The following is a 23,197-nucleotide window of genomic DNA, read 5'->3' on the forward strand; positions in this document are numbered from 1 at the left end:
CCAAAAAGGGCTCGATGTACATATATAATTGGCCATGCGATAGGGTCGTGAGAGAGTGTTGGAAAGGAATTCGTGACTCGGCCATAATTTGAGGGTTCCCTAATTACATTTAGTTAGTAGTAACTTATTAACTGAACATGGTAATATTTATTGAGATTTGTCTTCGCTAAATGACAACGTGTGACAATCACCTGCTAGCTCACCGCCCACCCCACCTCCACTTAACTTAAAATATTTGCAATTGAAATAACTCGTGTCTTGACCAAAACAAAAATGTAAAACTTATGTCTCTTTCTAGCTAATATATTTCACATTCCGATAATAGATTAGTATAAGTTTTTATCATAAAATTTGACTAGATAAATGTAAGTTAATAACGTCCATATTTTTATGAGACACCAATACAAAATCATATTTAACGTTTGACGCTCGTATCTGTAGCTTACATGAACGAGTCACTAGTCATTTAGTCAGCGCGAAATTCTACGTCTTCATGAGCCTTGAGTAGGATCGAAATGTGTTAGCATCCAAGTGTAGGAGTTCGCAGAGAGATGACATGATCCACCATCCATAAACTTTTTTTGACTTGATAACTAGCGTGATATGATTAATGATTTATTTTGAAAGAAACTATCACGAATAATATACTCCGAACGTCAACATGTATGAAAATTCTAAAACAATTGTGATATAGCTTTAACAATAACAAAATATATAAGATATATTATGTATATTTAGTGATTTTCATTACTTTTAGTTCAGATACAAACATTTGGAGCCTATATATATTGATAGTCCATTTAAAGTATCCGTATATTTTTTTATATGCAGAAATAATATCAATCCAAATAAATCTTTTGAGTTTTAAACAAATCAATCTTTAAATATGTATTTTGCCATGACGTAATTCATTAAACAACACAAAGACGTATGATTGTGAGCTCCTTTTCTTGAATTATTGAAGTTAAGCTAACCTTAATATGTTCATCACCAGCGTCGTTGACGCACTTTCCAGAGGTACACAACGTACCTTGAAGCAGGATAACTGGGTCATTATTGAAACCTTTATTTTTTTATTTTCAAAAAAAACTTTATTTCTTTTTATTTTTTATATATCAATTATGCATAACGCCTAATTAAATTTGTGAAAACAAGCTCATCAATCACTTACTTAGGGGAACTCTAACCCATAACATCATTTCAATATCAAAACTATATTACTTCAGTGTGATTTAATTTCAAAAATAATATTGAGAAAGTATAGTATTTATACCACAACTCGCAAACTACCCGGCTATCCATGTTATTTTGCCTTGATCACCGAAACTTTCTCTGCCCCAAAGTATGACTTTATTCTCTTTAAATACTATTTTTCCGATAAACTAAATGTTTCTTATTCTAATTCCCCATTTTTCAGAGAAAAAAAAATCCCCATTTTTTTTTCTGTCAAAGTTCATGGGTTTTAATTTCATGGTCATTAAAAAAAACAAAAACTTAGCAGTTAGCAGAAACAAAAAAAAAAACAAAAAGGAAACTGAGAAGAGGACGTCAGCCGTCACATGAGGGGAGGAAGTGACCAAGTGGACCGAATAGAAGAAAAGGCCTCGAAAAGAGAGAACCGGCGCCGTTAGCGGACTAACGGAGAGAGTAGATGAAAGGTGGCTCCCACAATGGGGCTGAGTGTACCATCGTCGGTCCAACGAGTGTTCTTGTATTCTAGGACAAATATATCCGTACGGTCTATGTGTTTCTTGCCTTCAAAATCTAACTTTCCTTCTTATTCGGCGAGAGATGTTAAGGCCATTGCTATTAACTCAGCTCAACAACATCTTCCGTTTCATATATGCACGTTTATACTACTTATACTGAAAAATAAGCATAGTGATGTTGTCGAGAGAGAAGTATGTAGAACTTATCTATTTAACGAACCCGTTAGATCATCTGGTTTTATGTTCAATCTTGTTAATTCCAACTTGGTTCTAAGCTAACCAAACAGAGGTAATTTGGAAAATTGAGTTGTGCATTATTATTTTATGTTTCTAAAAAATCATCATAAAGTTATCTGACATTGGTAAATAGTTGTATTACGCGCGCAGTTGAGTTGTTTCATCTTTTCGTTTTAAGTTTATCCTTCTACATAACCTACTACTTCTTACAATAATTAGCAAATCGTTTAAACTTAACTATAGCATCATATATCTTACGTATAATTTTGGTTTCAGAGAATGTCATTTGTAACTTTTTTTTATTTTGTTTGTCGTTTGTTTTTCAATATATTTCGTAAGACAACCGGGACTTATAACTCTGGTGGTAAAAGGTTCACAGTTGTGAATTCCGTCACCTGAGTTCGAATCCCGATCACTAGGGAATTAACATTTCAGCATCATTAGGGACAGAAGACCGACACGTGACAACATATGACTAGTATGGACCATTTCTGTGAGGTCAGAATACCTCTGTATAATTAAAAAAAAAACAACTTTTTCATCCAAAGTGTCTCCCGCTGTTTTTTGCTTGTCCAGTAAAAAAACAAATACTTTCGGTTTTCACGTAAAATGTGTACATTGCACATTGCGAGGTCGAACTTCTATGGAGTTATCGTTGACTGTTGACACAAACACATGATTGTGTAATGATTAGGAATTCGTGGACCAGCTAATTTCCAACATCCTAGTATTTATTTTAGCATAAACTTCCATAAACGAATTTGATTTGTCGATAAATGAGAATTTATTGTCTTTGCTTTTCCTAATCATCTGTCCAAACTAAATCATCTAGACTATCTAGTGTATTATGCCCAGATTTGACCGGTGTAGTGAGATACAGTAAGCAATTTCACGTTTTTACTCATATTAAAATAATGTTTAAAATATACAGGTCTGAGGATTTTAATCACCCACATTCATTAAAAGTTCACAAATATATTTATTAACACTTATATGAACGACGTTTAAAATCTATACATAATTAAAATAATACTGATTGCGGAAGCACTGACGGTCAAAAAAGGCATCAAAACGGCTTTGAACCTCCAAATCACGAAGCCCAGAGTTCTCTCGGACTCTCAAACTCTCATCAGGGACATCATCAACAAACATGCAGATAAAGAGATCATCGGCATAGTGGCAGATATCGCCCATATTTCTTCTGCGTTTGAATCTTTCGACTTCTTTTTCATTCCTAGATCGGAAAACTATTTTGCCGACTGTTTGATGAAAGAATCTCTTCGTCTCTCTTCTTCGCTATTAGCTTTTGTTGGGCTTCTAATGGGCTGAAAAAAACATCTTCTACTTTATTAATGAATCTGGTTGAACAAAAAAAAACATAATTAAAATAACATATAAAATACTCCAAATAGCGAAATAATTAAAGTATATGTTCGTCTATACGGTTGTACATGATATTGTACATTATGTATATCAGAGATGTTGGACAAAAACTGTATCAGTATAGCAGACGCAAATAAAATAAGTAAAGGGGAAGACAAGACCACCAAACTGGTTCATGGTTCACATACCCTGCAATGAAATCTTAGCTGCTTTATTTGGCAATATAGCATGGGCTTCCAATATCTTTTACACATTTATATAACTAGAATATAATAGTTATAAGTTTATAACAATACATTGACACATCATTGTTTAGGTAAGTCTAATGATTCGTAAAAACTACTAATACAGTGATTCCAAAAATTACTGTACATTTTTTCTTTGGCGCAACGTCCTAGGTTGCTGTCTACCACGTTAGCTACCAGCTGTAATAACAGGGACTGGGTAAACGTTAAAACAGTAAAGAACTAGCCGTAACGGTCTTTCGATTTTTACAAGCAACTTGGGTGTTTATAATGACGAAAACACCCCTGTGGTAAAAATACGGGAAGAGAGCTTCGTACACGGAGGTTTTAGATTAAAGACTTAATCACCTGCCAATAACTATAATTAAAGTGTTCTGGTCAAAAGTAGGACTGGCCGTGTCTCCGGTATCACGTGACCTGAATCTCTAATTACGAGATCAATTTATATAATTACTGCAATAAATTTATTAGGATGATACTGTGACATGTTTTTTTCTCTTTGTCAGCTCCCAAAGGCACGTCCCAGCCGTTGGATTGGACCCAATTTTGTAGAAACACGTGTCGATATTTCACTCATTTGACTTATGCTGGTATTGCCTCCCTCTTTTCGCCGGAGATAATTGTCAAATTTACTTAAATCAAATTATAGATTGTCTTTCTAATTAATTACCTGTTGATTTAGCTCCGATATTGATGTAAAATTATCGTTTTGTTTTTAAAATAAGAAACTAAATTTATAGCTTAACTCTTTACTCACGTTAATCACTTGTTGGTTAAAATATTCAAAATGAAATTTGTGGGTTAGTAAAACATAAAATATCTTGTTACTTTTGCCAAATGCAGTAAGTAGACGTTTAGGAAAAAACCTTTACCAAAATGCAAATATTTCCCCCCTTTTATACACTGTAAAATGTCATGACTTGCATCTGCGTTACAAAGTGTTAATTTGTTGTTGTCGACACACGTCAACTACTATACTTTTCACCTCTATGTTTCTATTTTCAGTTAAATGTACGTTTTATTTTTAGCAAGTATAGTTTTGACAAATGTCTTTTATTCGTTTGACATTGCCATTGAACACAACAGTTATAAATCATATAGAAAAAATTTAGGCCTGATTTCTATATATAGCTAAGGAATTCATTCTTTCTTTTGCACTGTGTATGACACCTAAAAATCGAAAGTCTAGTGTATCTACAAATTTTTTACACATATTTTGTTGCGCGATTATTTGGAGAAACTTGTTTTACAATTATACCAAAAATTTTAAAGAATAAATAACAAAAAAAGAAGAACCGGAGTAAACACTATATCAACCGTTTGAAGATCCTATAAAATAGTCTCTTTCTCTATCTACTTACATGTGCTCTGCCGCTTTTAAATCTCCCATCTTCTTCCTCGTGTCACTCTTTCTAACACTCTGCAAAAAACATTTTCTTTTCTCTCTGCACACTAAAAATTTCCAAGAATATTTCCTAGAAAAGGAGCATCTTCCTCTTTATCTCTCCCCTCTCATCTCTCGATAACCAAACGGTGGGTTTGTGTTGATTCCATAAGAATATAACAAAAAGCTCTCTTTTTTTTTCTTCTTCTTTCTCCTTTCTTCAACTTTCACAAAATAAAATCTTTGCTTTCTTCCCCCCTCCTCCCTCCTCTCTCTGTTTGTATTAACAAGGTTTACCTCTTGCAGTTTTCTGTGCCTTTTGCTTTGTAGCTTTCCATAAAAAGAAAGAAAAAAAATCTCGTCCTTTGATAAAACTTTTTTGGCAGAGAAGCATCACACTCTTATCTCTCTTGTCTCTCAAGTTTCTTCCTTTTTCGAAAAAAAATCCGTCTTTATTCTTTGTCTCTTTCCTTTTTGCTTTAAAATAATTTCTCAAATCTCTTATGATATAAACACAGTATCACAGTCTAAGTAACGGAGAGATAGAGAGAGATAACAATGGAGACAGAGAAGCAACTTGTTCTCCCGAAAACCAAATCCACAGAGCACAAAACCAACACCACGAGAACCGAACCGGACTTAACCAAACACCACCAACACCACCAACCAAGGATTCTCCGTATCTCCGTAACCGACCCAGACGCAACAGATTCCTCCAGCGACGAAGAAGAAGAACGACTAGTCTCTAAACGCCGTCGTATCAAGAAGTTTGTAAACGAAGTAGCTCTCGATAGTTGTCGTACCAGTCAAACCGAACCGAAGAAGAGAAGGAAGAGAGCGGTTACAGTCAAACCGGAACCCGCCTCTGCTCCGGCACTCCCGACGACGTCGACGACGGAGAAGAAATACCGGGGAGTAAGACAGCGTCCGTGGGGGAGATGGGCGGCGGAGATAAGAGATCCGCTTAGACGCGTGCGCCTCTGGCTCGGAACTTACAACACGGCGGAGGAAGCCGCCTTGGTCTACGACAGCGCCGCGATTCAGCTCCGCGGTCCCGACGCCCTCACCAACTTCTCCCCTCCTCCGCCGTTGCCGTCGACGGAGAAAACCTCTCCGCCGCCGCAGCCGGTTAAGAGGAAGAGAAAAATCAGAGACGACGCCGCTTCTTCCTCCGCCAGCAGCGACGGCGTCTGCTCTCCGGTGTCTGTTCTCCGATCACCGTTTGCCGCCGACAAAACCGCGGCGGTCATCGTCAAGGAAGAGCCTTCGCCTTCGGCGTCTGCGTCGGAGGCTTTCTCCGATTTCTCGGCGCCGCTGTTCACCGACGAGGACTTGTTCGATTTCGGGAGCTACGTCGTTCCCGACTATCTCGGCGGCGACATCTTCGCTGACACGTGTACTGATATGAATTTCGGGTTTGATTTCGGATCCGGGTTATCAGACTGGCACGTGGATGACCATTTTCAAGATATTGGGGATCTATTCGGGTCGGATCCTATGACTGTTTAATAAAATTAAATAGTTTACCCGGCCGTTACTAAACGGACTCGCGAAGTTTTGTATGTTCGTTATCTAAATATCTTTTTAGCTTTCTGTTATCCTTGTCGTCGTTATATAAATATACTATGAATCAAATGTATTAATGCTGTAGTTAATGGCTTAATGGTCTTTTTAAATGGTTATTAACGTTTAAGTTATAAGTCCGTTTGTTAACGGTATTGGTGTTGAGTTTCTTTGCTCCACGTGCTCTCTCTGGCTCTCTTTATCACCTTTTAATTTTTTTTGGTCGACTGAAAATTCCTTCATTTTCGCTTTTTAGATTTTAAGTTGTTGGTGAGGCACGTGTTAACTCACGTGATGAGAACAATTGGAAAGCCTTCTGTTCTCTTAAGTCTAATTAATCAGAAAAGGCTAATGATTTTAATTATTACACACGGTTACAAGCTAATACTATAAACGAATTTTTAGAGTCAAAAATACAAATATTGTGAGATGCCAGGTGGTAGACCAAGACTAGATACCAGGGACGACAGAATCTAAGTTGATGTGGCACACATCATAGAAGCTATTTTTTGGCAGTTTAGTCACATGAACAAAAAATCAACTTCCTAGCAACTCATGAAGTTTGAATGAGATAGAACAGTTGGGGGTAGTTGATTGTCTAAACGCTTCAATCGCACTCTTTTAACACATTTTCATTTGCATACGGTTGTGTTTTTTTTTTGTTCAAATCATACGGTTGTATTGTTATGCAAGCAAATATCAAATAAATCTATATTGTTATTTTCAAAAATACCATAAAATATTGATAACTGTTTTTCATATAAACCTAAATGCAAACTCCAATGATCAAAATTTTTTAAATTCCCTTGTCGAATTTGGTTGAGAGTTACTCTATCAATCTTTGTCTCCTTTTCAGTTCTCTTTCCCATCTCCTTATCTCATTCATAAATAGTTTTTTTGTTCATGTGTTGTACGTAACATGGTAATCTCGGGAAATCAGGATCCTGGATAGCCTTGGTCTTGTCCGATTCAGTCTTGAGTTGATCAACCATTCCAAGTTAACCAAGGAGTTTAACAAGTTTGAAAAAAAAAATTTTGGTTCTGATCTGCGGAAGATACCACCAGTCGACGTCAATATCTGTTCAGCTAAGCACGATTTTAATGCATGGTTGCTGGAGCTTGTAGATTCAGGATCTTCTCTGGCCTAGCACTTGAAGCATTTGTTGACGTTTGGTTAAGTAGGATTCACTTTGTTCGATGCATTGGCATTGCTGATTTGATTGTTATTGTTTCGGTTCATTTTTAGCTACTCGATATATATATATGTAATTCTAGTGGATCTTTCTTCTGATTAGTGTCATCGGCTCATGGTCCTAAATTTCCTAGGAATCAATGATCGGGTGTTGTGCGTAGATGAATGTTGGTCCTGACCATTTAAATATTTTTAATGAAGTTATTGGAACCAATTAAAACTGTACATTTATATAAATACATTCAAAATCTAGGTAAACAATTTGAGTAGACAAGTCTGATTGAAACACAAATAACATCCTTTTTTGGGCAACTCACAAATAACATCCTATATAATTGATAAATCAAATTTAAAATAAATTTTGAAAATAAGAAAAAGATCGGAAATACAGAAGTGCAGGAAAAAGAACTGGCACGAAGGCTCTAGAGCCGCAACCACTCGATAAAGAGCAAAGTCGTGTCGCCTTCGCTAAATTTCCTTTTTCTTCTGCCTGTTAGAGTGCTTCAGAGGCTACACTTCTCAGACGTTATTTAAAATAATCATGTATATAAAATGTGCACAACTTCATAAGAAGTTAAATATTTCCGACAATCTCAGAAATAACCATGCAAGTTGCTGATTTTCGAGTGTAATATAATACTATATCTAGTATTTTATAAGGAGAAGAGGAATCGAAACGCTTCACATATTTATTACATACACAATTCAAAGATGTACGGGTTTTTAGAGAATTTAGAATTAGATTTTGTAGATCTTATCCTTAAGCTTATATGTGGTTTTCGTGAACCAAGTTGTACCAAAAAATTAAGTGCTTAGTGGACTTTTTTTTTTTGAATTATACCCTTATGGACATTAATGAAAGTATGTCGACGAAAAAAAATTAGAGAATTTAGAATTAATCTACTACTGTACCTGTAGATACGAAAATTATCAAGTATTTAATAGCTAGGCCCCTCTTCCGAAAATATTCATGTGAATTACGTGATTTTTCATGCAAACCCATGTAACTCATCAATGTTTCATTCTGCTTTAATTTAATCTCACATTTAAATTTTATAGCTACATATATAACTTATTCCAAGGGTGATCAAGACAAAGAAAACTTATATAACTTATTTAACTGTTAGATTATACACATATATTATGGTTTTGTTTACACAATAATTATTCAAGCTTATCACAGCTTGTCAATAGACAATGGACTCTTGTACTATGGATTCAAATACTCTGCCGCATATTTATTCTTTAAGAAGTTGTTGCATATATATATTTCGTTATTCAAAGATAAAAATAGTAAAATCACATGACTTCCCAGAATCCCATGCCCCTTCCTATTCTCGTAAAAGGCTTGAAGACGGTCATGTGCCAGGATATGCATGGATATACAGTCACACATGATTTTTTCTATATACATGTATATGTGTGTGGTGTCCCCTCCTGCAAAGATTTGGTTTGTCACAAAATTCCAGAGCTCTTGTAAGATTTATTCCAAAAGATAAAATGTGGACCTTTCATGAGATCTTCTTTATGATTTTTTTAATTATACTAAGTATAGAAATATCATGATAAAGCTTTGTGATGATGATGCATTCAAAACTTATCAATATTGGGCATTTTACAAGAAGTAAAGGTTAAAGAACAACTCTTGGAAAGCAATCCTCGCCGTTCCTAACGGTATCTACTTATCTAACGACCATGTGTGGGACCCACTGTGATGACGCGTGAAAATGAACGGCTTCAAATCTCGTGGTCCATCGTATCTGTACCGTCCATTTGGTGGCGCGAACATGTTGGGTCATTGGATAAGCTTGGTGGAATGGTTGAAATTTAACCAAGTGTCAGCTAGATTCTTAAATTCGGAGAGTGATTACAAAACCAACGCCAAATGTGGAAAATTTTGTTAACCGGATCAAACCAGGATTCTTCTTTTATAAATGTCGGTCCAGGTTTGTCTCTTCGTCAAAAAACAATCAAATTGTCAATACTATTTTGAGTAATTCCTGCTAAATCTCAGCTGACTTTCCCGTATGTAGAGTGTATTTTCATTTATTAGAACTAACAGAATATATCACTGTATATCACTCTAACCGGTTGTTTTACCATTAAACAGAGTTTAATTTGCGAAACAATTACTGACCAACAAAGCAGATGTATAGTTTTTTTCTATATATATATTTTCATAAATTTCCCACTACCTTAGCAAAACAAAGATATACAAACATATAAATTAGCCTTGGTCCACCGACATTCAAGATATAATGATATAATCAACACTTTGATACAGTATGTGTTTGTTACATAAACACGACGGTCTAGATTTTAAATGCGTAGTAAGAAGAGACATGTGGAATAGAAGGTGAGTGAAACATGGTTTCATGAAAGTGGCAGAGACAAATTAATAAATAACATTGAAAGAAGGACCAACAACGAAATTAAATGATGTCTATAAATTTCATCTTTCACGTACCATTCTCGTGCTATTTCCATGCACTTAACATGTTTGCTCCGCTTCTTCCTTTTAGTTTACTGAACGAACCTTCCAACTAATATTTCGGTTATAGTCAATTCACCATTCTTTCCTTAATTCCCTCACCGTAGTGCAACAATCTAATTTGAGTTCGAATATTTGCAGATAGACCATATCACCATACTGTTACTATAAAGAACATCTTACAAATATCCTCGAGTTTCTGTTTTCATCAATGAAATTGCCTTTGAATAAGGAGGAAAATGTATATGATATGATATGATTCAGTTAAGTACATGACTAGCGCTGGCTTCTGGAGGGTTTGCGGTTCGGTCATCAGTTTGGGTTATTCGGATTGGGGTTAAAAACCCATTTAAAAACCAAACATCTTCTTAGTTTGGATAGTGATGTTGGGTACATGTTGGTTTTCAATTTTTTTATAAAACCCAAAAATGAAACCAGACTAAAAAATGGTTTGGATCTGGTTCGGGTTTAAGCCCAAAACCTAATATTTTGTGATCATTTATTTATAAATTATTTTTTATATACAAAATTGTTTTAAAACAAAAAAATAATATTTTCAAATAAATAAATTATATTTTGGATATTTGGATATTCCATTTTGTTCCTGGATTGGTTCCTTTTTTTGAGTTTAGAAAAATAGAAAACATTTGAAACTTTTTTTCATAAATTATGATGGGCTTTTTGATCCGGTCCTAGTTTCAATTTTTTTCGGTTCCTTCAACATTGAATTTCCCATCTATAATCATTATGAGTTTCTAGCCTAAGGCCAAACGGCCCAAGCCCAACAAATATGCTAAACGTTCATATTCGCTTATATTGAATTCAAAAGATTCAATTAAGAACATGAAAATTTGAAAAGATTTAACAAAGGAGCATCGGGCGCCGAAACCTTTAATTTGAATTTCGAAATAAAGACCGTTAGGTGTTTTAATTTTATATAAGCCCACAAAATATCTACAGAGTCTCTCACCCTAATCCACAATCTCTAAAAACCTCCGAGATCTCCTTTTCCCTTTGTGTGCGCTCCGAGTTAGTTAGACATGGCCACCACCGCATCTCCAGCTCCGACGAAGAAATCGAGAAACAGCAGAAAGGCGTTGAAGCAGAAGAACGAGATCGTCGCGACGGCGGAGACTCCGTCGTCGCCTGTCTCCGCCGCCAAGGGGAAGGGGAAGAAGTCGTCGTTCGAGAAAGATCTGTTGGAGATGCAGGCGATGCTGGAGAAGATGACGATCGAGAAGGATAAGACGGAGGAGTTGCTTAAGGAGAAGGAGGAGATTCTGAGGAAGAAGGAGGAGGAGCTCGTGACGAGAGACGCTGAGCAGGAGAGGCTCAAGACGGAGCTGAAGAAGCTTCAGAAGATGAAGGAGTTCAAACCTAACATGGTATATATATACGATCTCTCTCTAGATCTGGATCTAGCTTTTACGTTTTAGGGATCTGTGATTAGGTTAGAGCTTGGTTAGTTAGTTAGATCTCGATTCTGCAGATACGATTGAACATTTGAGATCTGAGATTGATAGGTTTCTGATTGCTCTTGTAGACGTTTGCTTGTGGCCAGTCTCTCACACAAGGTGAGGAAGAGAAGATGAACAAGAAGAAGAAGAAGAAGGATTGTCCAGAGACGAAGCGGCCATCGTCGTCATACATTCTGTGGTGTAAGGAGCAGAGGGATGAAATCAAGAAGGAGAATCCTGAAGCTGACTTTAAGGAGACTTCGAACATTCTTGGCGCTAAATGGAAGTCTCTTAGCGCGGAAGAGAAGAAGCCTTACGAGGAGAGGTACAAGGTGGAGAAGGAAGCTTACCTCCAGGTGGTTGCTAAGGAGAAGCGTGAGAGAGAGGCGATGAAGCTTCTGGATGATGAGCAGAAGCAGAAGACTGCTATGGATTTGCTTGATCAGTATCTTCAGTTTGTGCAGGAAGGTGAACAGGATATCAAGAAGAAGAGCAAGTAAGAACCACAGATTACCCTGTGATGAAATTATTCAGTTGATCTTTCGATGGTTGAACTGATTAGAGATGTTGTTTTGGTTTGCAGGAAGCAGAAGGATCCTCGGAAGCCAAAGCATCCCATATCTGCCTTCCTGGTTTATGCCAACCAGAGGAGAGCTGAGTTACGTGAAGAGAACAAGAACGTTGTCGAGGTACTTCTTAAGTACTTTTAACTCGCTCTCAAGATCCATTTTTTTTTGTTAAATGTTGAACCTAACTTAAGGGAGTGGTGGTTTATAGGTAGCAAAGATGACAGGAGAAGAGTGGAAGAAGTTGTCAGATAAACAAAAAGCACCCTTCGAAGAGGTCTGTGTTTCTTGTATATATATGTTTGCATTCACAGCTATATAAAGATTTGAGAGTGAGTGAACTGAGGTGTAATATTAAACAGGTGGCAAAGAAGAACAAGGAGACATACCTGGAAGCGATGGAGGAGTACAAGAGAACGAAGGAAGAAGAGGCGATGAGCCAGAAGAAAGAAGAAGAGGAGCTCTTGAAACTCCACAAACAGGAAGCTCTCCAGCTTCTTAAGAAGAAGGAGAAAACAGACAATCTGATCAAGGTTAACTCTCTCACTCATACTTTCCCTTCTTGTCTCACCAAAATGAATTTACTCTAACTCATAGACTAATGGGATCATGATAATATATATTGCAGAAGGAAAAAGAGACCAAGAAGAAGAAGAACGAAAACGTAGACCCAAACAAACCCAAGAAGCCTGCTTCGTCATTCCTTCTCTTCAGGTACGTCATTCCTTCTCTTCAGGTACGAATGAACCAAAGCTAATGCGACTCGAGAGTATCTTAAGCTTTACTTTATCGAAGTTTCTAACTGTTTAAACAAAACTTGGTTTCCACAGCAAAGATGCAAGGAAGACTTTGACAGAAGAACGTCCTGGGACGAGCAACTCAACAGTTACCGCTCTAATCTCAGTGAAATGGAAGGTATGTAAAATTCACAGCTACGTTTAATAAATCATTTGCTGTAATAAACCTATATATCTCTCTTAATTAAAAAAATACACTGCAGGAATTGGGTGAAGAAGAGAAGCAAAGTTACAACAACAAAGCAGCGAAGTTGATGGAAGCATACAAGAAGGAACTTGAAGATTACAACAAGAAGAGTGATGAGGCTACGACCAGTAGCTAGAAGAACATCTATCTCTCTTTTAAAATTGAAATAATGTTCAAGTCCTGTTGAACATGTGTCTTTTTATGCATTTTGTTAGAATCTGAAACTCAAGTGATTTCTTCTATAAAATGATTACTAGGTTTTATTCTCTCTATTACATTTTTTTAACTTTAATAATAGATCGACTCTGGTAAAAACGTGGGAAAGGCCGTTGGATTTAACCAATCAACAACATCGAAGATGGGAGAAGTGAACTCGTCGTTGATGGTCCCGTAATCATAAAACAGCGGCGGCGTGTTAGGGAGCGAGAAAACGTTGTCAGCGTCGTCGAGTCCCTCGGTTCGAACCGTTAAGCTTGTTTTAAGACTCTCGAGAAGGTCGTTGGGCTTTTGAGCAGTAGAAGTGGTGAGCTTAGGTCTTGTGTTTCGCTTCTCGGGCGAGGCTGGTGGAGGATGAGCTGTCCCCTGCTGACAAGTGTGTTTTCCTCTGTACGTCAGTTCGAAAACCGTTGGATCACTGTCCGATCTCTGGACTTGCTTCGTTGCCCAACAGTTCTGTGTGCTGCGGTGTGTGCATCTGTAGTAACTCCTGCAAGATCAGATGAATCAAATTAGCATCAGTGATGATTATGATGATGTTGTGTTAATGATGGATGATTGGTGATGATGTTACCTGGGGAACTTGGCGCCCAGAATGTCTTTCTGACCATACTTTCTCCAGCTAAACACATCATCTTGAGGTCCTTCTAAGCCTCTTTCTGGACTTATTCTCACTTTCTCTGTCCACTTTGGTAACATCTTCCTGTAGTAAATCAACAAATTACAAATTAATTTTTCAGCAATATAACATTTAATTTGGTGAATTGTGTTTTTCTTTTTTTTTGCATTTTGGTAAATCGTTAATTTACCTTTTCCTAGAATTGAAAATGTGATCTTGACGAAGACTCTCGCTGGAACCTCCTCCATCTTCACTTCTCGGACTTCCGTTGATCGACGCCGGAGATTCAGGAACTCCGCCGGAATTCACCACCGGAACTACAGCAACAGTCGCCGGAATAAGCTGCACGGACGGCGAGGAAGACCTGTTTAGCATGACAAGAACTTTCTCGTATGAAGAGAGTATTTGCTCCATGAGAATCTCGTTTGTCTCAGCCGCCGGATAAGAAGATGACGATGACGGCGATGCTTCACTAATTCGTGCCTGAAGCTTCCTCGCCGCCTCTAGTCCAAGACTGACCTCGCTTTGCAGTTTCTTTTGCTCCCAAGCTAACATAGCTTTTTGACCTTCCATTTTGAATATATATCTCCAAAAATAGTATGTTTTTATTCAAACAAAGAAATATAATGTGTGAAATTTATATAACTAGGCTCTAAAGTAATTAGCTATATTATCTGAATTCTATGATGAGAATAGATTGACGAATCATATAATGAGAGATTGAAAGTGTTATATAGGCTTGTGGAAAAACTGATGAGTGTTGGTTTGGAATATAAAGGCAGTGGATTTGAATGTTTGAAAATTTGACCAAGTTGCGGGCCATATATATAAGTAATCTTTATACTATAGATTTCTTATTAAAAAGAGACAAAACTTTCAAAGTGAAGAAAAGTCTTTGGTACAAGGAAGTATAGGGCCAAAGTGTATCATATCTTTAAGTGGGATGGTGCCATGGTGGTGGTAGTGAATGAGGTTGCATAACAAGGTCAAAGGCTGACCAATTCAACTTTGCAATTTTGTTAATATAAACTTATAATTATGTAAGTCATTTATTTAAATATAGTGGTTAACTAAATAATTTGACAACAATGTGATAAACAACTGTCGCTTTCAATGTACCCTTTCAAAACTGGACTTTGTACATGTGATTGAGATTCTCTTTTATTTGTTTCCAATATATATTTTTGTTTGATTCTTTATTATTTTATACAACAAACAACCGTTGTTAACTATCATATGTGATGTCAATAGTGTCAACAATATAAGAAAATGTGCACATATGTATCCTACTACGTAAATGAATAGAAGATGGTGTGGATGAATTTAATTGAACAGTCTTTGTTAACACTTCTCTTGTATATGTCTATTTATAGTGAATTACAAATTTATAAATACGATGTAACATACCGGTCTGTGGTATATGATTTTTTTTTTTAAAAAATTGAGTTTGTACATATGTTATTGAAATACCTTGTCTTTTCTCCATGTATATAGTTTATGAATACATTTTGCAAACATAGAATTTGTTTGAGCTAAAAATCTGTAATAAATAAATATATTAGAACAACAAAGAGTTTTGATGTGGAGTTTTTAGAATAAAAGAAACAAAAATAATCAAAAGAGAAGAGATAGGGTAAAAATGAGTTCTAATATTTTGAATATTTTAGAATTTCACTAAAACTTCATTGGACACCTGTAAACAATAGATTGGTTAAATTTTTATTTTACAACTAACTTTTAATTATTTAATTGCAATTCATTAAAAAATAATATGTTTTTTGGTTAAAAATTCTTTGGAGTTCTTATTGATAATGATTGCTCTTACACTTCTGCTCGTTTTCTACTACCTTCGTTTTCAACTTTTAGTATTTAAATTTTTTCACATGAATAGTATAATATTATGCTCTTTTTTTTGATAAAAATATATTAATGTTATGCTCTTTATAAAACAAGGTTGGACCATTAAAACCTATTCTATTGTTTTTTCGGACAAAAGGGCTAAAACCTATTGTATTTTGCATTTATCATTTTAGTTAAGTGTAGGTAGTTAAGTGTAAATGAGAGATCATACAAATCATGGAAGGGCGTTTTTCAAAAAGAAAAAAAAAATGAATAAGATGACAGCTGTTTTAAAGCGAAACTAGACTTTGATCCGCCCGATCGGGTATTTATTTTATATTTTTAGTTTTTTGTTTATATTAAATTATATTTGTAATATCTAAATATAAATGTATATTGGAAATTAATCTTTACAGTTATAATAAAAACTAAAATTAAATGTTTATTTTATTATTCTGATATAAATTTTAAATTTCCTAACTAAAATAATATAGGGGTGAGTCATAATCTTTTCCAATTCCAAAATTTTAATATCTCTTAAAACAAATAATTTTTTTATAAATATAAACATATTTTTAAATATAATTTCTATTGAAATAATTTGTTAAAGAAAATAATTTTGTGCATTTATTTTTATAGCTTGATCCGTGACTATATAAATATTTTTTCGTATAAATATTTGCTTTCACTTTAATTTTTTTCTTTATAATAATGTTATAATATATATATATATGTATTACATAATTATGGAAAGATGTTATTTACTTGTTTATAATAATACTGTGCATTAAATTTAAGATCTATCATGAATTTGTTGTGGAATCAATTTAGAAAATTATGCATTAAATTAGAAAACAAAATTAGGTTTATTAATTACTTCAGTGGCATGATATTGTAAATAAAATATAAGTTTTAGGGTTATTTCATATGTGTACTTCTATTTTAATAAGATAGACTAGACCTTGACCCGCCCGACTGGATGAGTATTTTTTTATGGTTTTAGTTTTTTATTTATACAAAATGATACATTTGTAATATTTAGACATAAATTTAGATTGGAAATTATTATTTATAGTTATAATAAAAATTAAGATTAAATGTTTAACAAATATTTTGATATAAATTTTAAATTTTCTAATTAAAATAATATAGAGGTTGGTCATAATTTTTTCCAATTCCAAAATCTTAACATTCTTTAAAAAAATATAAATGAATAAAATATAATCTTGCGCTGTTGTTGTTTATTTCTATAACTTGACCCGTGACCGTATAAATATTTGTTTTCACTTAATTTTTTTTGTACTACTGATAATATATATATATATATATATATATATATATATATATATATATATATATATATATATGTATTTGTAAATTATATGTATTACATTATTATTAATATAACATTTTAAAACAACAATTTATTTATTACTTAGATATAGAAAAAATGTAAAGATATTTTATTATTCACCAAATTTTAGAAGTTAGCGTAATTATATGATAAGTTTCTGTGTTTTATAGGTATATTAAATATTTGAGAGTGATTATAGGTTAGAACTTATTGTCAGCAAAGATATTCTGTTTAGATATTGAATTTATTTTGGCTAAAAAAAATTAATAATCATCTATTGATATAGGTGATTTATCTCTATCATTGATTAAGTCATTAAAAATAAAATAAATAACTTTCTTCTCTGTGAAGATGTTGTTTCCGATTTTTAAGGAAAAATGAGAGTGAGAAAACATGCATTTAATAATCTGAAAAGACAAGATTTTTTTAAGAATGTTAATTAATAAGTTTAGTGGCATGGAAGTGTAATTAACATTGAAAACTCATGGGCATTTCCTAAGTGTACTTCTCTTTTAATAATAGAGATTAGTAATCAAGTGCTAACTATCCACCTCCATTTCACTTAGATTTGTGTTCGGCATATTTTGTTTAAATAACGTAAGATAAGGTCTAGATTATATGGTAACATTTGTTATATGTTCCACTAAAACAGTCATTTAACTGTGAGACAATACAAGAGTATGATAAGGTCTTTGCTGACCAAGTCCACCATAAAGCGATCTCAAATAGTCAGATTGATATTCGAACATTCATTTCCTGATTGATCCTTTCTAACTTTATTTGCCATTTCTATTGTATATGGACCACTTATATATTAGAAGTAATACTATTTCTTATATATGTATATAATTATTTTGTAGAGCAACATAGATTATACCAATTTTAATTTGAACTAGATTTTGATCCGCGCACCCGCGCTGATGTTATTTTATTTTATATGAATCAAATATGATTGGAAATGTTTTTCAATGTATTTATAAGATGCTGGTATCCATTCGGATTTAGGTATCCATTTGGTATTAGTTTGGATCTATTCGAATTTTGAGTTTTGGTATTTGAAGATTTCAACCATATTAAATTATTAATAAATTTTGATCCAAGTTCGGTTTGGATCTTTGTGGATTTAGTTCGGATTTAGATATAATCCTTTTAAATTACCTTTTAGAAGTTTAAATTCAAATATTTAGTTTTCTCAAATTTTAAAAATAAAATTAATATGTAACATATGAAATTGAACAATATATGCCAAAATATTTAATTTAACATAAAAATTGGTCTAAATTAAATATTTAGATAGATAATCATTTAATATATATATATATATTGTTTGCCTTTTAGCTATTTAAAATATTTTATTTTGACTATTTTCAAATATTTTGGACAATTTCAAAAAAAAAAATTATATATTTCGATATTTTATGGATATTAGATATAAAATAATTAATATATTTAAGTACATACATATGATTAGGATATATTGGGATATCTGTCATATTTGATATGGATTTGGTTCAGTATTGTTTCTCTAAATACCAAATTTTTTAATTTGTTTGGATATTTAATCAGTTTCGATTCAGGTTTGATACTACTTTTTTGATCGGATTAGGTTTGGTTCTTCAGATTCAGGAATCCGAGTTTTATTCCTAACCTTTTTTTATAATAATATTATTGGATATTCAACAATCAGAACGATATCATATGTAATTCATCTTTTGTATAATCACATTTTTGGTTGTCTCCATAATTATTTAATTAAGTTATATATGGCTAGTTTTTATTTTGCAAAAATTATTCAAATATATCATATACATTTTGTTTTTATATAATTTAAATCTATAATAACATATATCTTTTTAATTTATTTTTATATTTAATTTAATTTTTATCGATGGTAATACATACCAGTAAAACTTCACAAAATTTTCCATACTAAATTTATAATGAAATAATAAAAAGTCGAAAACACCCAAAATATATAAAAATAAATATTTTAATAAATTATTTAATTATATTTTAAATTTTCCACCCGGTTTTGTACGCTTCAGACCGTTAAAAAGTGTAACATCTTTCTTCACTCTGCCATTTTTAACATGATTTGTGATTGTGATTGTGAAATGAAGCAGTAAGAATAGATGTAAATTTATACACAAATATATGACGGAATGATATGGGTTACGTAATTTACGTTAGATATTGCAAGATTATAGAGATCAGAAAATGGAATATTCTTCCTTAAAAAAAGGCAATGATTTAATTGATGCAAATTATGTGTATGTAATAGTTAGATATTTAAGGATCTTATGGCCTATAATAAAGGTATTTAATCATGTACATATCCACTAAAGAAGTAAATTAAGTTAAGATAGTTTAATAATGTAAAAAGAATGGTTTATTTCAGTAGCATATAAGTTAAGATGGTTTAATAATGTAAAAAGAATGGTTTATTTCAGTAGCATATAGTGGTAATTATTGTAGAAAAATTAAGGTTAAGTACAAAATGTACTTCAGTTTTAATAGTTTAGATGGAGACACCGTGATGCATAATACAAAACTTGTTTTCTTACTTAAATTAATAAGATATACACATATATAAGTCATTTCTGCGACTTCAAAGGACGAGGAGTGGCTGGCATTGGAGTTCAAATCTGATGCACTTCATTTCCAAACACATTATATTACAGTTTAACTAATAGAAACACCAATATCAAATTCAATAGGTTTGTCCTATTGCTCTAAGCAAAATATAGTTTTTGTCGACTACACATAATTGTTTACTGTAAAATAGTGATACTATCGTTTTACTATAAGAAGAAACGTTGTCAACGTAGGAAAAACGTAACAGACTAACAGGAATCATCAATATATTTATTAATTGAAAAAAGGAAAAATCTGAAGGAAGGATATGCAGAAAGTTTCAAAGGGACAGGGATGAGTCAAGAGATTGGACCGAAGACATTTCAAACCTCTCTCCGCGTGGATTTCCGCTTTCAATTATTTTATTATTTGAATATATTCTACTTCATTTTGTTTTTGTTAAAAGGACAAAAAAGAATAAAGATGAAAAGGAAGAGGGAAAGTATTACTTTCTTTTTATCAAAGAGAGGGGAAAGTATTACTATGATCTATGAGATCATTTTCCTACTCTTTTAACACTAGAAATGACTGTAAATGGCGTCACTCTCCTTGCGTCATTTATCATTGTTATTCGTTCTGATCTTCTAGATAATAGACAATACTACTTCTCATTTTCTTCTACTCAGCTAGTTCAGCTTTTTTATTCGCTATATCGATTTAAATTCTACAGTTATAGTTTGCGACTAACTGATGCATATTAATTTCTAATAAAATAATACTTTTTCTGTTTCACAAAAAAATGTCATTTTGATTTTTTTTTTGGTTCAAAAATATCATTTTACATTTTTAATGCAAATTTTTTTATTAATTTTTATTATCCTTTTAGATATATAGATATTTAGTTAAATCATTTTCATTTTAATAATTGTATTGTAAATAATGATATATTAGTATATTTATCAGTTTTAATATGTGAAATATGTTTAACTAACAATTTTTTGTGAAACAGAGAAAATATCTTTTTTAGCCAACGAATCAGCTTATATAGGCTTTAGTGCATATGAGCTGAGTACCAATTCATTTGCCAAATGATTTTAAACCATAACTATAAATCATTCTATTTGAATAAAAATAAATCAGCTCACGAATACTGACTCAATTTGACATCCATAACTTTATAGTGCTTCTGCTTCAGAATAAATTATACTACTACAAAAAGCACTTTGTAGTTGTTAAAACTCTGCTTCGCTAAACTTTACTACTATCGCATTTATTTTCAATCACCAATATCTTTTTTGTGTTTCCAATCAACAGTATCCGTGTGTGTGTGTGTGTGTGTGTCTCAACGCTACGCAGCAGTATTAAATTCATACTTCTATAAGAATTAATTTATTACAGTGTACTTGAGAGTTAATTATTGTTATGCCAACAAAATAGTAGCCAACTTGTGAATTGGACTCGTTCAAAAAGAGTAATAAAGCAGGAAAAGGCCAAACATAACAAAAAAACCATGTATAGAAAAGACATCACGCGGCTTTCGATTCGTCTAGAGGTAGTCAAATATCAATGCGACACTTTCACACTTGAAATAAATATATAATAATATTGCTCTGCCATCGCAAATTCACAGTTTGATCTGGAGATATTACAAACATTTTAACAATGCAAAACCTTCAATCTTTATATTTTAAAAGAGGTTTAGACGGGGAAGACAACTGAAGTATTAATCTTTCGAACCATATCATTCTTATTCTATGATTCTGAAATATTTTGTAACTGTAGTTTACGAGCTATAGTGCTATACTAATCAAGTAAACGTAACACGCTCGTCTTCCAATGATGCGACTGGGGTGGGAAAAGAAACTGAAGTTGCATGTGGGCTCCTGTGAGGATCGGATCAGCATGGCTATGATTGAAACCCATATCTAATTTTACTTGGCCCAAAAATAAGATGCAAATACCCGTATGTACGAAAATGAAAGTAACTATATGATATATCCGCTTGATTATCGATAAACTATTTACTTTTTTTTAAACTATTTATTCTTTCGGTGACTAAATATATCAGGGGACGCCTATGTATTTTGTTGGATCACGATGGAAGTAAAAAATAAGCAAACATTTGGGATTGACATTTCATTTGCATCGATTAGAAATGTTTCTATCATTATTATTCCTCATTCTTCTTATAAAGAATTTAGAAATGTTTTAGTAAAAAATAATAATTTAGAAATGACATTTCCTTTTCTTTTCGTCTTTCTTAACTCGACACAAGTTTAATCTCTTAGTTCTTTTCCACCGTATAAACCCCATCGGTTGATCTTAGCACTTCGGCCTGATAAATAATAGTACAACACAGGAAAATAAACAGCATCAAACTATAAACAATCGACGAAACATATATTCACAAATGCATAGGAACCACCTTCATATACATGACATATGTATGTATGCATGTATGGACTACCTGGTGATCGGTGATCTCAACACCAAAACCGTGAACGACGACAAGAGAGACAGTCCTCTTATAAGAGCCAGGCTCAAGGGTGCTTTCAAGAATCTCCTCGTGTCTCTTTTCTAGATACCTATCCAACTCTTCTTCTCCTTTTTTTGTCCTACATAAACATTCAATTTATCAAGTTGTCTTGATTCTATATGAACATAGTTAACCTACACATATATTGTTGCGGGTATTATACACAAAAAAGGAAAAAAAAAAACTAAACAACATGCATGGTTATAACAATTTATCTATATTATTACCTTATTTCTTTAAGACGCTCATACTCATGATCTCTTTCCAAAAATACATAATAGAGCTCTTTGCTCGAACTTGCCATTTTTGTTCTCTTATTGCAAATCTTTTGATGAGTGACTGATTTTGGTTCGTTTCACTGCCAATTAATAGGGGCCGGGAAAGTTGATAAATATGGTGATCTTTAATTATGAACTAAAGAGTATTACAATATCTGTCTTGATTAGTTTGACTTATGTAAAACAAAATTAGTTTGACTTAATCTTTCAATCAAACAATGTATTCAAATCAAATAAATCTAGTCAATGAACGTAAGATGCTTTCTAATTACTCGAGATTGGCTTTGTTTTTCTTTTCCACACAATACCATTTTTCAATCATTGACCAAGAAGGTTTCACGGAAGTAAACTAAAAAGAATCAACAATAGTAGTAACTATAAGTTTTGTTAATCATAATATTTACATTTTATTTCTCCATATACACTACTGAAACTGTATTCAGCTAACAATATAACGTGTCAACCACATTAGTCATATAAAGAACTATACTATTTATTTTTGATCAAGTTGTATAGAACGAGAAAACTATTTTTCTAGTAGATCTAATGTATGCAGAAGTGTGCATCTTA

The 23,197-nt window shown here is 33.1% G+C and overlaps 4 protein-coding genes across 6 annotated transcripts; 2 read left to right on the top strand and 2 right to left on the bottom strand.

Annotated features, from left to right (window-relative positions):
* The first annotated feature begins 4,950 nt into the window (after nt 1–4,950).
* On the top strand, nt 4,951–6,663 carry LOC108840216 (ethylene-responsive transcription factor CRF2). The gene has a single exon (XM_018613050.2). It carries the CDS (start codon nt 5,517–5,519, stop codon nt 6,465–6,467), a length of 951 nt encoding a protein of 316 aa, XP_018468552.1. The 5' UTR covers nt 4,951–5,516; the 3' UTR covers nt 6,468–6,663.
* Nucleotides 6,664–11,167: 4,504 nt separating this feature from the next.
* On the top strand, nt 11,168–13,480 carry LOC108833657 (high mobility group B protein 6). Of its 2 annotated transcripts, none has more exons than XM_018607070.2 (8): nt 11,168–11,589; nt 11,748–12,157; nt 12,245–12,350; nt 12,439–12,504; nt 12,590–12,760; nt 12,856–12,963; nt 13,058–13,142; nt 13,228–13,480. In XM_018607070.2, the coding sequence occupies exons 1-8, from the start codon at nt 11,245–11,247 to the stop codon at nt 13,236–13,238; spliced, it is 1,302 nt and encodes a 433-aa protein (XP_018462572.2). In that variant the 5' UTR covers nt 11,168–11,244; the 3' UTR covers nt 13,239–13,480. The 2 variants fall into 2 exon arrangements, with proteins under 2 accessions (XP_018462572.2, XP_056859154.1); XM_057003174.1 differs by having other exon boundaries at nt 12,856–12,941.
* LOC108833658 (probable WRKY transcription factor 53) lies at nt 13,431–14,803 on the bottom strand. The gene is made up of 3 exons (XM_018607071.2): nt 14,237–14,803; nt 14,002–14,130; nt 13,431–13,917 (listed from the first exon to the last, which is right to left on the bottom strand). The coding sequence occupies exons 1-3, from the start codon at nt 14,617–14,619 to the stop codon at nt 13,500–13,502; spliced, it is 930 nt and encodes a 309-aa protein (XP_018462573.2). The 5' UTR covers nt 14,620–14,803; the 3' UTR covers nt 13,431–13,499.
* Nucleotides 14,804–21,891: 7,088 nt separating this feature from the next.
* LOC130504890 (subtilisin-like protease SBT2.5) lies at nt 21,892–22,709 on the bottom strand. 2 transcript variants are annotated; one of them, XM_056999507.1, is made up of 3 exons: nt 22,577–22,709; nt 22,281–22,428; nt 21,892–22,148 (listed from the first exon to the last, which is right to left on the bottom strand). In XM_056999507.1, the coding sequence occupies exons 1-3, from the start codon at nt 22,651–22,653 to the stop codon at nt 22,098–22,100; spliced, it is 276 nt and encodes a 91-aa protein (XP_056855487.1). In that variant the 5' UTR covers nt 22,654–22,709; the 3' UTR covers nt 21,892–22,097. The 2 variants fall into 2 exon arrangements, with proteins under 2 accessions (XP_056855487.1, XP_056855482.1); XM_056999502.1 differs by having other exon boundaries at nt 21,892–22,428.
* Nucleotides 22,710–23,197: the final 488 nt, after the last annotated feature.

This window comes from Raphanus sativus, chromosome 2 (assembly GCF_000801105.2).
Source record: "Raphanus sativus cultivar WK10039 chromosome 2, ASM80110v3, whole genome shotgun sequence".
NCBI lineage: Eukaryota > Viridiplantae > Streptophyta > Magnoliopsida > Brassicales > Brassicaceae > Raphanus > Raphanus sativus.